This window comes from Ochotona princeps, chromosome 19, assembly GCF_030435755.1.
Source record: "Ochotona princeps isolate mOchPri1 chromosome 19, mOchPri1.hap1, whole genome shotgun sequence".
Taxonomy (NCBI): Eukaryota; Metazoa; Chordata; class Mammalia; order Lagomorpha; family Ochotonidae; genus Ochotona; species Ochotona princeps.
In genome coordinates, this window is record NC_080850.1 from 32,177,002 (window position 1) to 32,190,438 (window position 13,437).

Below are 13,437 nucleotides of genomic sequence, written 5' to 3' on the forward strand. Positions count from 1 at the left end.
GCTTATAATGCCATTAGGCAACTTCACAAATCATACTACCCAGATTTCCCACAATTTAGCACATTCACAAGTTTTAAATACAGGTATAGTAGTCAATAAATACGGTTCTCTTGCTCTAAAACTAGCAAGGGATAAGCATTCTGCCTACTTGTCAGTCTTAGTCCATGACCCAGTGCCTGGATTCAATACCTGACTCTTTATGCAGCTCCTGCTAATGCAGACTCTGAAACAGAGCAACGACAGCCATAGCAGTTGGGTTCTGCAACCCTACACAGGAGAGCTGTATGCTGGTTCTCAGCTTCAGCCGGATTCCAGACTTTGCAGGCATTTGGAGAATGAATTGGGAAATGCAGAGCCTGCTCCCTCTATCTGCTCCTCAAAAAAAGAATCAAAATCAGTAAGACTTCTTTTTATACAAAAGATGATCTGTCAAATGAATGAGATTTAGGGCTCGGTATGACGGTGAAATTAGTAAATTCTCCCCCAGAAATCATTGGGATCCCAGACGGGTACTGGTTGTGGCCCAGCTGCTCCACTTCCCATCCAGCTCCTTGCTTACATCCTGAAAAGCAGTAGAGGATGGCCCAAAGCTTTGGACCCTGCACCCACATGGGAGACCCTGAACAACCTCCTGGCTTATGGGTTCAGATCAGCTCAACTCCGGCTACTGCAGCCATTTAGGGCATGAACCAATGGATGGAAGATCTTACTCTGTCTCTCCTTCTCTATATAAATCTGATGTTTCAATAAAAATAAGTCTTTAAAAATCCTGTATTTAGAAAGTACAATTTAAAAAAACAGTACAATTTGCTATAGCAAATACATTGGAAACCACCAAGATGCCTGTTAAAAGAGGAATAAAGAAACTGTAGTACATCTACTCCATGGAATATTATTCATTTCAAAAAAACATTCTACTATATTCCCAATTACAGACCATTATGCTCAGTGAAATAAAACGATCCCCAAAGGAAAACTATATGTTCTCTCTGATATCAGGCAACCTTGACCAAAATACGATGTGTGCGTGTATGTGTATAAACATGCATGTACGTATTTTCTCATACCGAGACTGTATAATGAAGACAGCATACCGGGAAGTAGAGCAGCATTATGGTATCCATCTCTACTTCCAATTAAGAGGAGGACTCACAATATAACTATTAAATATACCATGACAATAGGATATTGGACTTTCCACCATTGTCCATTCCTAGAATATCATGATACAAAATGATGGATCCCATATGGACTGCTGCTGAAGCACTATACTAATATAACAATATGGGGGGAAGAGGAAATCTAGAAGAGGGCCCAGTACGGTAGCCTAATGGCTAAAGCCCTCGCCTTGCACATGCCAGGATCCCATATGGACACCAGTTCACATCCCAGCAACCCCACTTCCCTTCATGTACCCTGACTGTGGCCTGGGAAAGGAGGAGAGACAGAGAGGAAGATCTTCTGTCTGATGGTTCCCTCCCCAAGTGGCCGCAACGGCTAGAGCCAAGCCAATCCAAAGCCAGGAGCCTCTTCCGGGTCTCCCACGTGAGTGCAGGGTCCCAAGGCTTTGGGCCGTCCTCAACTGCTTTCCCAGGCCTAGCCAATCTCAAAAAGTCCTATACTGTCTGCAAAAACAGGACCACTTCTGTGTCTAGGCTGCAGCAGTAGTTACACAAATGTATAAGCACGGAGAACTATATGCACAACCCGAATACATTCTCAACCAATGCCAACTTTTGGAATTCTGCACTACACACTTTCCTGAAATAAATCATAGTGGAGGCTGTGTGACAAGTAAAATGGACCCCTCCTGAATCAATAAGTACTTCAAAATAAAAGATTAAAAATACTGCCTCTTTTAATAGTGTAACACTAAAGCAAACAGAGTCAAGAAAGTCTGCTAAGAGCTGTAAGCTGAGAAAAATCTATTCTCACTCCAGATCATTCACCCAAGTTTTAGCAGCACACCCTCCCTCAACACACCTCAATAATTTAATACAAATAACTCAGAGAAAAATATTAAAAAGTTATTGCAATGTTCCTGACAATAAGTCCCCTAGCTCTATCTTTTGAGAAGATCAGTTATTTCCACAAGCCTATTAGTTGACCTGTATGACCTGCAGTTTCATCCACTGCTGTTTCCATGTCACGCCTACTTCGGCTCTTTCTCCATCCCGTTGACCGTTCTTGGGCACAGCTGAGACGCCGATCTCACCGAAACAGCACATTCCCTCATAGACTATGTTGCCCAGATGGTACAACTTCTTAAGACAGGAAGAAAATTACAAAGACATGTTTCTGTATAATTTAAGAAACAGCTTTAAAAATAAACACAAACCAATGCTGGAAAGAGCTGCTTCCTGAGGTACTGAATCCTGTGCCACTTGATATATTCTAACATATGAGAACCTGAACCACCTAAGCTGCGCCAAGCAAGGTATCTGATTCTACATCATTTCCCTAACAATCCTCCCTTCAACATCTGTAGGCCAAGGCACCCTTTTTCATTTTTTTAAAAGACTTATTTTTTTATTGGAAAGAGATTTACAGAGAAGAGACTGAAAGATCTTCTATCTACTGGCCACTCCCCCAAGTGGTCACTACAGCCAGAACTGAATCAATCAAAAGCCAGGAACCTGGAACTTCTTTCAGGTCTCCCACACAGGTGAACGGTCCCAAGGCTTTAGGAAATCCTCTACTGCTTTCCCAGGCCACAGGCAGGGATCTTGATGGAAAGTAGAACAGTCTGGACTCGAACCACAAGCCACTCTCTTAAAAGCTAGCCTCTGATTCCCTCTAACCTTTCCCAGCAGCAGTACTCAACATGAAAGGCACTACCTCCACACAAGGTCCCCTTTGTTCCTAGCTCATCTTGCATCATATACTGCTTTTTTCTTTTACAGATTTATTGTTTTTACTTAAAGGCAGATTTACAGAGAGAAGGAAAGACAGAGATCTTCCATCTGCTGGTTCATTCCACAAATGGACTCAATGGCCAGAGCTCAGCTGATACAAAGCCAGAAGCTTCTTCTGGCTCTCCCACGTGCATACAGGGGTCCAAAGAACTGGACTATCCTCTGCTGCTTTCCAGGCAATAAGCAGAGAATTGCATGGGAAGTGGAGCAACTAGCCGATATGGCATCCCAGTGTTTGCAGGTGACAGATTGGATTGTTGAACAACTGTGTTAGTCCCCTTTTATAGTCTATGAATTTATGAACATTAAATAAACATTAGCATTTTTAATACATTCAAGCTTCAATGAAATGTTGTGAGATAAGAACATTCATGTAAAATTTGCGTCACTTGACCTCAAAGCTGATCCAGTGACTAGCTGAGATTCCTGTGGCACTATGGAGTAAAACTAATCCCCGTTTGCACGACATCCAAAACCCTGTGCTCTGAGAGTTCTGTTGTGCCTCTGATCAGGTCAGTAGCTACCCTGTATGGGCTCTGGCATTCACGCACTACTTGGATGTTCTCTTAAGAGACCATACTCCCCACGCCTCCTGCTCTCGTTAGGCTTTGCTCGCCTGTGTACTGTCTTCCTAGCTCTTTGTGCAACAGTAATGAAAGATGTTGTCTTTTCTTCCCCATGCTCCTGGAGAGTCTAGTAACTGTTCTCCTGGGTACCAACCCTATTCTTCACCACAGGATGTACCCTTTTGGCTCTTTTTTTCCTCCAATATTTCTTCATTTACTTCGTAAGAGTTAGGGAGATGGGGGGGAACTATCTGCCATCTGGGAGTAGGCTTGTATCAGAGTAATCCAAGTAGGAAATAAGATAGTTGATTACGTATGGTCCCTGGTGGAGATGTCTTCTAGAAGACAGGATCCTTTTTCTGCTGCTTTGCCCTACAGCTGATAATCAGGGTACAAAAAATAATTAGTGATCTGAGTGGGAGGAGAATGAGAGAATAAGTATGAGATTGCAAAAGTCTCCTCAAGATACTAGAAGCTGCACTGGTTCTTGTAAGATGGAAGGCAAGAGGAGCAAAGTAACGCAGGTTAAAAAAAAAAAAAGCACATGGGGGGCCAGCACTGTGTTGTAGCAAGCTAACCCTCCATCTACAGTGCCAGCAAGCCAGCAAGGCACCAGGTGGAGTCCTAGCTGTTCTACTTTCACTCAGCTCACTGTTGACGCACTGGGAAAGCTGTGGAGGATGGGCCAAGTACTAGTGTCCCTGAACACAGCTCATCAGTCCAAAAGAGTTCTCAGAGCCAGTAAAGTCTAAAACCCTAACTGGTCCTGTACATCAAATATTTGCCAGGACCTAACTGAAACAAAATTAGCACTGACTCAGAACAAAGAAATCCTCTTATTCATCATTTAGCAATCGTTTTAGTGGATATGCACGTACATTTATAAGTAGATATATTCAGTAAAATTCACAACTGTTAGGTCAAGGTTTTGCATAAATGCCAAGAATCACTGAACGTAGACCAGGAAATTAAGTCTAATTTTATTCTTCTATTCAACAAATAATCCTAAAAGTTGGTATCCTACAACAAACATGTTTTGTCTTCCAGGATTTTCTGAGGGCCAGGGATTCAGAGTGGATTGGAAATGCTATCATCTAAAGGATTGGAGATACAAATCTGCTTCCACAGTGGTTCATACACATGTTTAGCCAATGAGAACTGCCTGGGAGCAGGAGTCAGTTCCCTTCCAAAGGATCTCCTGGGTCCCTCAGAGGTGCCTCAGGTCTGCCTCCAGGCAGAGCAGCCAGCTTTCCCCAGGGTAAATTATCCAGGAGGAAAATCCCAAAGTATGCTACCACATAGAAAACAATATTACTATGACATTTTATTCATTATAGAGTGAGTGCCACCTTAAAGGGACCAAGGTTAAACTCCACATTTTAAGGGAGGTAGTCAACAACTTTGCAGATGCATAAGAACTACTATTTGGTTTCAAATGATGAAAAAAGAGATACAGAACAAGACTTTATCGGCTAAAGAATCTGGAATTAATTACTTTCAAAATAGATATTTTTGTTCCATTTATAACAGATTAGAGATTTCACCATTATTTGTTAAGATGCTCCAGAGAACAAATAAGAAAAAGTAGAAAATAGCAATGTATCTCAGCTTTTGGTTATCTGATGCAACAGATGATAGGAGGCAGTTACATTTCTGTTTATGGTTCCCTCTGCCCAAGGAGCAGAAGATTATGGTGAGTAGGTCATAATCATAAATAATTCCAAGGTTATGATTCAGAAGCACATAAGCTTTTTTTCAAATAGAAATAAGAACAAGAAATTCAGATATAATTTCAAAGTTGTGGGGATGTTTCAGTGAGGTACATACAGCACCATAACTTCTATACTTTCAGAGAAACTTCTGAATCAAGGAAGAAAGTAAGTTATCTCCACAACATGTATTTACAAAATAAAGAATATGCCAGGATCCCATATGGGTGCTGGTTCATATCCCAGCCGCATCACTTCCCTTCCAGCTCCCTGCTTATGGCGTGAAAAAGCAGTCGAGGATGGCCCAAAGCCTTGGGAGCCAGCACCCACATGGGAGACTTGGAGGTGGCTCTTGGCTTTGGATTGGCTTAGCTCTGGCCATTGTGGCTATTTGGGGAAGAGAGCCAGCAGCCTGAGGATCTTTCTGTGTATCTCCTCTCGGTAAAATCTGACTTTCCAATAAAAAATAAATAAACCTTACAAAAAAGAAAGAAAAGACAGATATTCAACTACACTGTATTGACAGTCAATTATCAGTTCTATTAATTTGGCCAATATAATAATTTTGGTCAATATAATAATTTTACGTTCACATTAAAAAAAAAGACCAGGGCCCAGAACCTTCCCAAAAAGGACAAGGAAACAATGGTCATCATACAGACTTCCTCAACAGGAAGCTCACCAATTATTCTTGGACAAAGTGCCTTTAGTCTAACCATTGAAAGACCTGAGTACCATTATCAAAACACTTGCATCTGATTTCCCAGCTGCTCCTCTGGACTCCAGTTTCTGCCAAAGCAGATCCTGGGACTTAGCAGTGATTAGGTAACTGTGTTACTATCAACCAAAAACAACTTAGGCAAAGTTCAGGACCATATGGACACTTGCAGAATGAACCAGGAGATGGGTGGTTATTGTCTCTCACCTTTACTGCCTATCAAATTAAAACCATCCCTGAGGGTCCAGCCCAATGGCTCAGTGGCTAAATCCTTGCCTTGCATGCTCTGGGATCCCAGATTGACACCTGTTCCTGTCTCAGCTGTTCCACTTCCCATGTAGCTCCCTGCTTGTGGCCTGGGAAAGCAGCAGAAGATGGCCCAAAGCCTTGGGACCCTGCACCCACATGAACCACTTGGGAAGTGAACCCAATGTGTCCTCTTGGGGAGTGAACCAGTTGACAGAAGATCTTTCTCTCTGCCCTTCCCTCTGTAAATCTGCCTTTCCAATAAAAATTCAAAACAAACAAACAAACAAACCTGTCTTGAACTGCACTATTAAACTGCTTGAAAACACATCAGGCTAAAACCATTGTACAATATGAATTTCACTTTATTTAGAAAAAGGTCTTTTTTTATTGTTGTTGATAGTTTTTTTTTTTTTTTTTTTTAAAGATTTACAGAGAGGAGAAACAAAGTTCTTCCATCTACTGGTTCACTCCTTAAATGGACAAAACGGCCAGAGCTGAGCTGATCTGAACCTAAGGACAAGAGCCTTTACCAGGTCTCCTACATAGGTGCAGGATCCCAAGGACTTGAGTCATCTTCTATTACTTTCCCAGGCCATAAGTTGGATCAGAAGTGGAACAGCTGGGACTTGAATCATCACACATATGGCAAGCAGGCACTTGTAGGCAGGAGATTAGCCAGGCCAACCCCTAGAAATAGGTCTTTGCAAAGTTATAAAATTAAGGTCACAGTTGATTAGGATATGCCCTAACACAACGTCTAATGTTTCTATAAGGAGGAAATTTTTTTTTAATTTATTTTTTATTACAAAGTCAGATATACAGAGAGGAGGAGAGACAGAGAGACAGATCCTCCGTCCAATGATTCACTCCCCAAGTGAGCTGCAACAGCTGGAGCTGAGCCAATCCGAAGATGGGAACCAGGAACCTCTTCCATGTGGTTCCCACGCGGGTGGCAGGGTCCCAAAGCTTTGGGCCGTCCTCGACTGCCTTCCCAGGCCACAGTAGGAGCTGAATGAGAAGCAGGGCCGCCGGGATTAGAACTGCCGTCCATATGGGATCCCGGCACGTTCAAGGCGAGGACTTTGGCCACTAGGCCATGCCACCGGGCCCAAGGAGGAAAATCTGAACACAGAACAACATGACAATGAAGACTACAAGACTGGAGTGATGTGACCACAAGCAACCACCAGAAGCTAAGAGAGGCATAGAATAGGCTCAGCTAAGTCCTAATAAGGGGACCAAGAATCCTGGCTCTTGATTGCCGGGCCTTCAAAACTGCAAGAGTCTGTTTTTCTAATATTCTCAACCACCATGCCATAATCAAAATACTTTGCTATGGCAGCCTCAACAAACTAACACACTTTCGTATTATGAAATCTTGATAATTTCATCATTTGTATTATTAGGAATATTTACCTTCAGTCTGAGAACTCAGAAAAATATTCACCATCTAAGACTTGTAGTTCAGTTTCACAATTTAACAACTGGGAATACCATCTCCATCTTAATGTCCAGCGCTTTTCTGAGTGCAAAGGGGTATATGATATAAATTTCCAGTGAGGTTCTCCCCAAAGGCTGTAATTTCCTGATATCCAACAGCATATAAAGACTCTGTTGATGCCCTCCTGCTGAAACCTAAGTCTATCTAAAACTTCTTAGACACTGTAGTGTTACCTTTGTATTTAAAATCTTTTCACACTTAAAACATAATAATAATGTAAGCTTTCCCAACATTAACTACTAGTAGGCTATGGCTCACCACTTCATCTTCATATACTCTGAATTTCTCAAAACATGGTGTTAAGCTCAGATTTGTTTAGGTCCAACTCAAACAAGCTCAAATATACATAGCTGACTTAACATACTAGGACAACAGAATGAGTCGGATGAATGAGTATTATCATTCTCACCTCTAACAGCAAGAACTAAAAAGTTATCACAGGGCCAATGTTGTGAGATGAGCTAATCTGCCATTTGCAACACGAGCATTTAACGTCAGAGCCATCAATTCCAGAACTAGCTACTCTACTTACAATCCAGCTCCCTACTAATGTACCTGGGAAGGGCAGGCGGAAGACCACCCAGGTGGCTAGGTCTTTCACACCCAGGTGAGAGATCTGAATAGAAATTCAGGCTCCTAGGTTCAGCCTACACCAGCCCCATCCATTGCAGCCACTGGTACAGTGTTCTGGACTCCTGGGCTTTGTACAGTGGATGAAAACCTATCACGCTGCCTTTCAATTAAAATAATTCTTTAGGGATAGAAGGTATCATATAACATAAATGGTCAATTCATATCCCATGTATTTCCCAAATTTTGTTACAAAATTTTTAACACTAAAAAAAAAAAATTCTAACACTGGGCCCAGCACAGTAGCCTAGCAGCTAAAGTCCCTGCCTTGCACATGCAGGGATCCCATATGAGCACTGGTCCTAATCCAGGTAGCCCCACTTCCCATCAGGCTCTCTGCTTGTGCCCTGAGAGAACAGTCGAGGACAGCCCAAAGCCTTGGGATCCTGCACCCACAAGAGAGACCCGGAGGAGGCTCCGGACTCCTGGCTTCGGATCGGCTCAGCATCTGCTGTTGCGGCTGCTTGGGTAGTGAATCAGTAGACAGAAGATTTTCCACTGTCTCTCCTCCCATCTGTGTATCTGACTTTTCAATATATCAAACAAATAAATCTTTTAAAAATTTTTCTAAAACTTAGTATTACTTGAAACCCCTAAAAGTAGTGGATTTCAGATTTCAAGTGTTCCTTTGACCATCTCCCGACTGAAATACAAGCCAAAATAACTCAATTTAAATGAATATATTAAGTTATTCCTTCCTTCCTTGCTAAGCCAACTAGTAAGCATGTGAATGACAACACTGACAAAAAAATTTCAAATAATTTTTAGAAAGATTTATTTTTTTAAAATATAAAGTGAAATTGACCTACCTTGTTTCCGAACATCCTCTACAGCAGCCACAAGCTCCTCCTTGAGAAACTGACTCTCCTTTGCAATTTTATCTCCCTTTTCCAAAAAATTCTCAGTTGCTTGTTCAACAGATGCCGCCAAAACATGAGCCTTCTTAGAACGACCTCTCTTTTTATTAGAGGGTCCTTTACTATTTGTGTTTACCAGGGTTGTAACCTGAAAGTTTCATTAAAAAAAAAAAGCAATTTCAGTCAATTAAAATAAAAATAAGACAGAGAATAGCATCTTTAAAGACTGCAACAGTAAACCATTCACAAGGAAATGAAACATCACACTTAGGACACCAAGTGTCCAAGCAGCAAACTAGGCCCAGCAGCCCAGCAGCACAGCAGCCTAGTGGCCAAAGTCCTTGCCTTGCATGCACCTGTCCTAATCCCAGCAGCTCCACTTTCCATCCAGCTCCCTGCTTGTGGCCTGGGAAGGCAGTCGAGGATAGCCCAATGCTTTGGGATCCTGCACCCGCATGAGAGACCTGGAGGAGGTTTCTGGCTCCTCGCTCCGGATCGGCACAGCACCGGCCGTTGCGGCTCACTTGGGGAGTGAATCATCGGACGGAAGATCTTCCTCTCTATCTCTCCTCCTCTCTGTATATCTGACTTTCTAATAAAAATGAATAAATCTTAAAAAAAAAAAAGACAACAAATATAAAAAAAAACCCACATGCCACTGAATCTCATTTTTATCTCTCTCTCTTTCCTATCCTTAATACACATTCATTCCGACGTCAACTATGACAAAACACTAGAAGCAGACACTAGCTACCAACAACTTACGAAAAGCAATCACTTGAATCTGCGGATATAAAAACAGACTCAATTTACACACTCAAATTATCTCCTAATTAATTATATGCAACTCAAGATGTGTAAAGCAGCATGAGGAACCTTTTTTTTTTTTTTTTTACAGATTTTACTTCTTTATTAAAACGTCAGATACAGACAGAAGAGGAAAGAGAGAGGAAGGTCTTCTTTCTGCTGATTCACTCCCCATGTGGCCTCAACAGCCAGAACTGAGCCAGTCTGAAGCAAAGAGCCAGGAGCTTCTTTCAGGTCTCCCACACACTCCAGATATTTCCACATCCCTTCTTAAATAGGGTCTGAGCAGTTACAAAAAGAGTCCAGGGCTGAACCATGGCTTAACAGGATAAGCCAAGAGGAGGATCTGGTGGCATAACATAAGATTAAACCTCCATCTGGGGCACAGCGCAGTTGCCTAGTGGCATTGGGGCCCGGTGGCGTAGCCTAGCGGCTAAAGTCCTCGCCTTGAACATGCCGGGATCTCATATGGGCGCCGGTTCTAATCCCGGGAGCTCCACTTCCCATCCAGTTCCCTGCTTGTGACCTGGGAAAGCAGTCAAGGACGGCCCAAAGCCTTGGGACCCTGCACCCATGTGGGAGACCTGGAGGAGGTTCCTGGCTCCTGGCTTCGGATCGGAGCAGCACCGACTGCTGCAGTCAGTTGGGGAGTGAATCATCAGATGGAAGATCTTCCTGTCTCTCCTCCTCTCTGTATATCTGACTTTCCAATAAAAATAAATACTTAAAAACAACAAAAAAAACCCACCTCCATCTCTGACACTGGCACCCCATGTGGGCATCCGTTTAAGTTTCAGCTACTCAACTTTCAATCCAGCTCACTACTAACGCACCTCTATTGCAGCAGAAGGTAGTCAAAGTGACTGGGCCCCTGTGCCCACAGGAGAGACACTCTGAAAGCTCTGGGCTCCTGCCACTGAGGCCAAATGAGGAGTGAAAAAGCACATGGAAAAATCTTTCTCCTCTTTCAGTCACTATGCTTTTCAAATAAACAAAAAGTTTAAAAAAAGAAAGAAAAAGGTTTGAGCCCACCGCAACTGTGCAGCACACTAATCCTCCACCTGTAAGTGCCAGCACCCCATTAGGAGTGTTGTTTCGTGTCCTGGCTGCTTCACTTCCCAGCCAGCTCCTTGACACAAAGCAGCAGAGGATGACACAATGACTTGGGACCCTGCACACAAGTGCGAGACCCAGAAGAAGCTCCTGGTTTTGGATCTGAGCAGCTCTGGCCATTCCGACCATTTGGGGAGTTAAACGGGATGCAACAAATGTCTCTCCTCTCCATGTAAAAAAAAAAAAAAAAAAAAAAAAATCTTAAAAATACACGCTTAAAAAAAAGGAAAAAGACTAAAAAACCTACAATGTGAAAACACTTGTAAAGAAAAGAAAATGGTAGTACGTTTTATACTAAAGGGTTAGGTCTCGATATTTAACCATCACTGTTAGAGTCAAATCACCAAGTTCTATCAACCTAAACACTGAAATTAAAGCTTTGAACCAAGTAATCTCCATCTGACTGACTGTTCCCTGGCCTGCATTTTCGCAATACAAACATGTTACAACATACCCATTTTTGCACTTTGATTCTTACCTGTGTAACAAGGGGCTCTAACAGTCTTTCAACTGCAAGAGTCCTGATCTCTAGACTTTTGGGGTCCCACTTGAAATTTATATTGCCCGTGTGGACAGCAGTCATTTCTACAGGAAAGACAAAAAGGCAAAGTCAGAAAAACAACAAATACAACACCAAATGTATCAACAAATGTCCTCTGCTTAAAGGACTTTTATGTCAGGAAAGCTACTTTTTTTTTTAAGATTTTATTATTATTGGAAAGCCGGATATACAGAGAGGAGGAGAGACAGAGAGGAAGACCCTCCATCCGATGATTCACTCCCCAAGTGAGCTGCAACAGGCTGATGCGTGCCGATCCGAAGCCGGGAACCAGGAACCTCCTCCAGGTCTCCCACACGGGTGCAGGGTCCCAAAGCTTTGGGCCGTCCCCAACTGCTTTCCCAGGCCACAAGCAGAGAGCTGGATGGGAAGTGGAGCTGCCGGGATTAGAACCAACGCCCATATGGGATCCCGGGGCTTTCAAGGCGAGGACTTTAGCCGCTAGGCCACGCCGCCGGGCCCAAAAGCTACATTTAACACAAGATTCAACAAAATAACTGGTCTGCACAGTGAAGACCAGGTAACTCTTAAAATCACCTACAGTTTAAGATTTTGTTGTTAGCAACACTAGTGGTACCACAAGCAGGTGTTGCCAAACACAATTTTTCCCTCAGGACTTCTCTGGTACCAAGACTGTTTTACTCTCAGTCTCCAACCTCCCCACTGGACTAAGAAGGTTGAAAACCAAATTGAATGAATGCTACTTCTAAAAGCAATCTCCTCAGAAACCAATACACAATATCCTCATTTTTCTTACTCCACATTTATACCACAGTATCATCTAAGGGTATGCCTCGTTTAATGTTTTGATGGATTCTTAGAGACCATCTTGTCTCACTCTATGAAAACATAAAGCTTGAGTCGGCTGCCCTCCTCGTCTATAGCCATTATCACTCATAGCCAGAAGAAATTTCAAGTCACTCTTAGTTAAATGCCATAGCATCACCGTCAAGGCAACTTACTTAAGAAGAGGCTTTAAAACTCTGGAAAAGGATGGCTGTCTAAAGCAGCAGTTCAGACACTGCTTGGGACGCCCACACTCATACCAGAGCCCTTAGGTTCCAGCTTCCTGCTAACATCCATCTAGGGGGACAGCAGGAGATGGCTCAGCTTCTTGGGGTCCTGCCACCTGTTCCAGACCCTGTTCCAGACTCCAGGCTTGTCCTGGTGCTGGTCTTTGGGGAATAGATGGACGGTCAGTTAGTCTCTTTTCCTCCCTCCCTCCGCCTTTAAATAATTCAAGAAATAAATTCTAAAGATTAAATCACTAGAGGGGAAACACCAACAGAAGTAACAGAAAAGGGCCACCAACGTGGCATAGTGATAGGCCCCAGCTTTGTGATGCTGGTATTCCATATTGTAGTGTTGGTTCCAGTCAGGGCAGATCTGCTTCTGACAGGTCCTGCTAACAAGCCTAGGAAGATGGCCCGAGTACTTGGGCTCCTTTCACTCAAGTGGGAGACCATGATCAAGTTTCTTTCTTCTGGCTTCTAGCTTCAGCCTATCCCAGACCTCACTGGTTCCATCCTTTACGAACTCAACCAGCAGTTGAAAGATTCTTTTGATTCTCTGTACCTAAAATAATTAGGAGCTCACACTGTGCTTAGTGACGACTGCAACAGTATCCCATATGGGTACCAGTTCAAATCCTGACTGCACCACTTCTGATCCTGCTCTCTGCTAACATCCTTGGTGAAACAATGAAGATGGCCCAAAAGCTTACTTTCTGTGTGAGAAACCCAGAAAATGCCCCTGGTTCCTGGCTTCAGTCTGGCCCAACCCCAGTTGCTGAAACCACTTGGGGAGTAAATCA

At 43.0% G+C, this 13,437-nt stretch overlaps 1 protein-coding gene across 1 annotated transcript in view; it reads right to left on the reverse strand.

The window, feature by feature from the left end:
* Positions 1-13,437, reverse strand: part of CTNNA1 (catenin alpha 1) — a 153,543-nt gene that overhangs the window by 112,808 nt on the left and 27,298 nt on the right. Inside the window, exons 2-3 of the mRNA XM_004586458.2 lie at positions 11,544-11,650; positions 9,098-9,293 (exon numbers count right to left, since the gene is read on the reverse strand). Coding sequence (XP_004586515.1) covers positions 9,098-9,293; positions 11,544-11,648 — 301 coding nt within the window. The 5' untranslated portion in view covers positions 11,649-11,650. The remainder of the gene's footprint in view (positions 1-9,097; positions 9,294-11,543; positions 11,651-13,437) is intronic.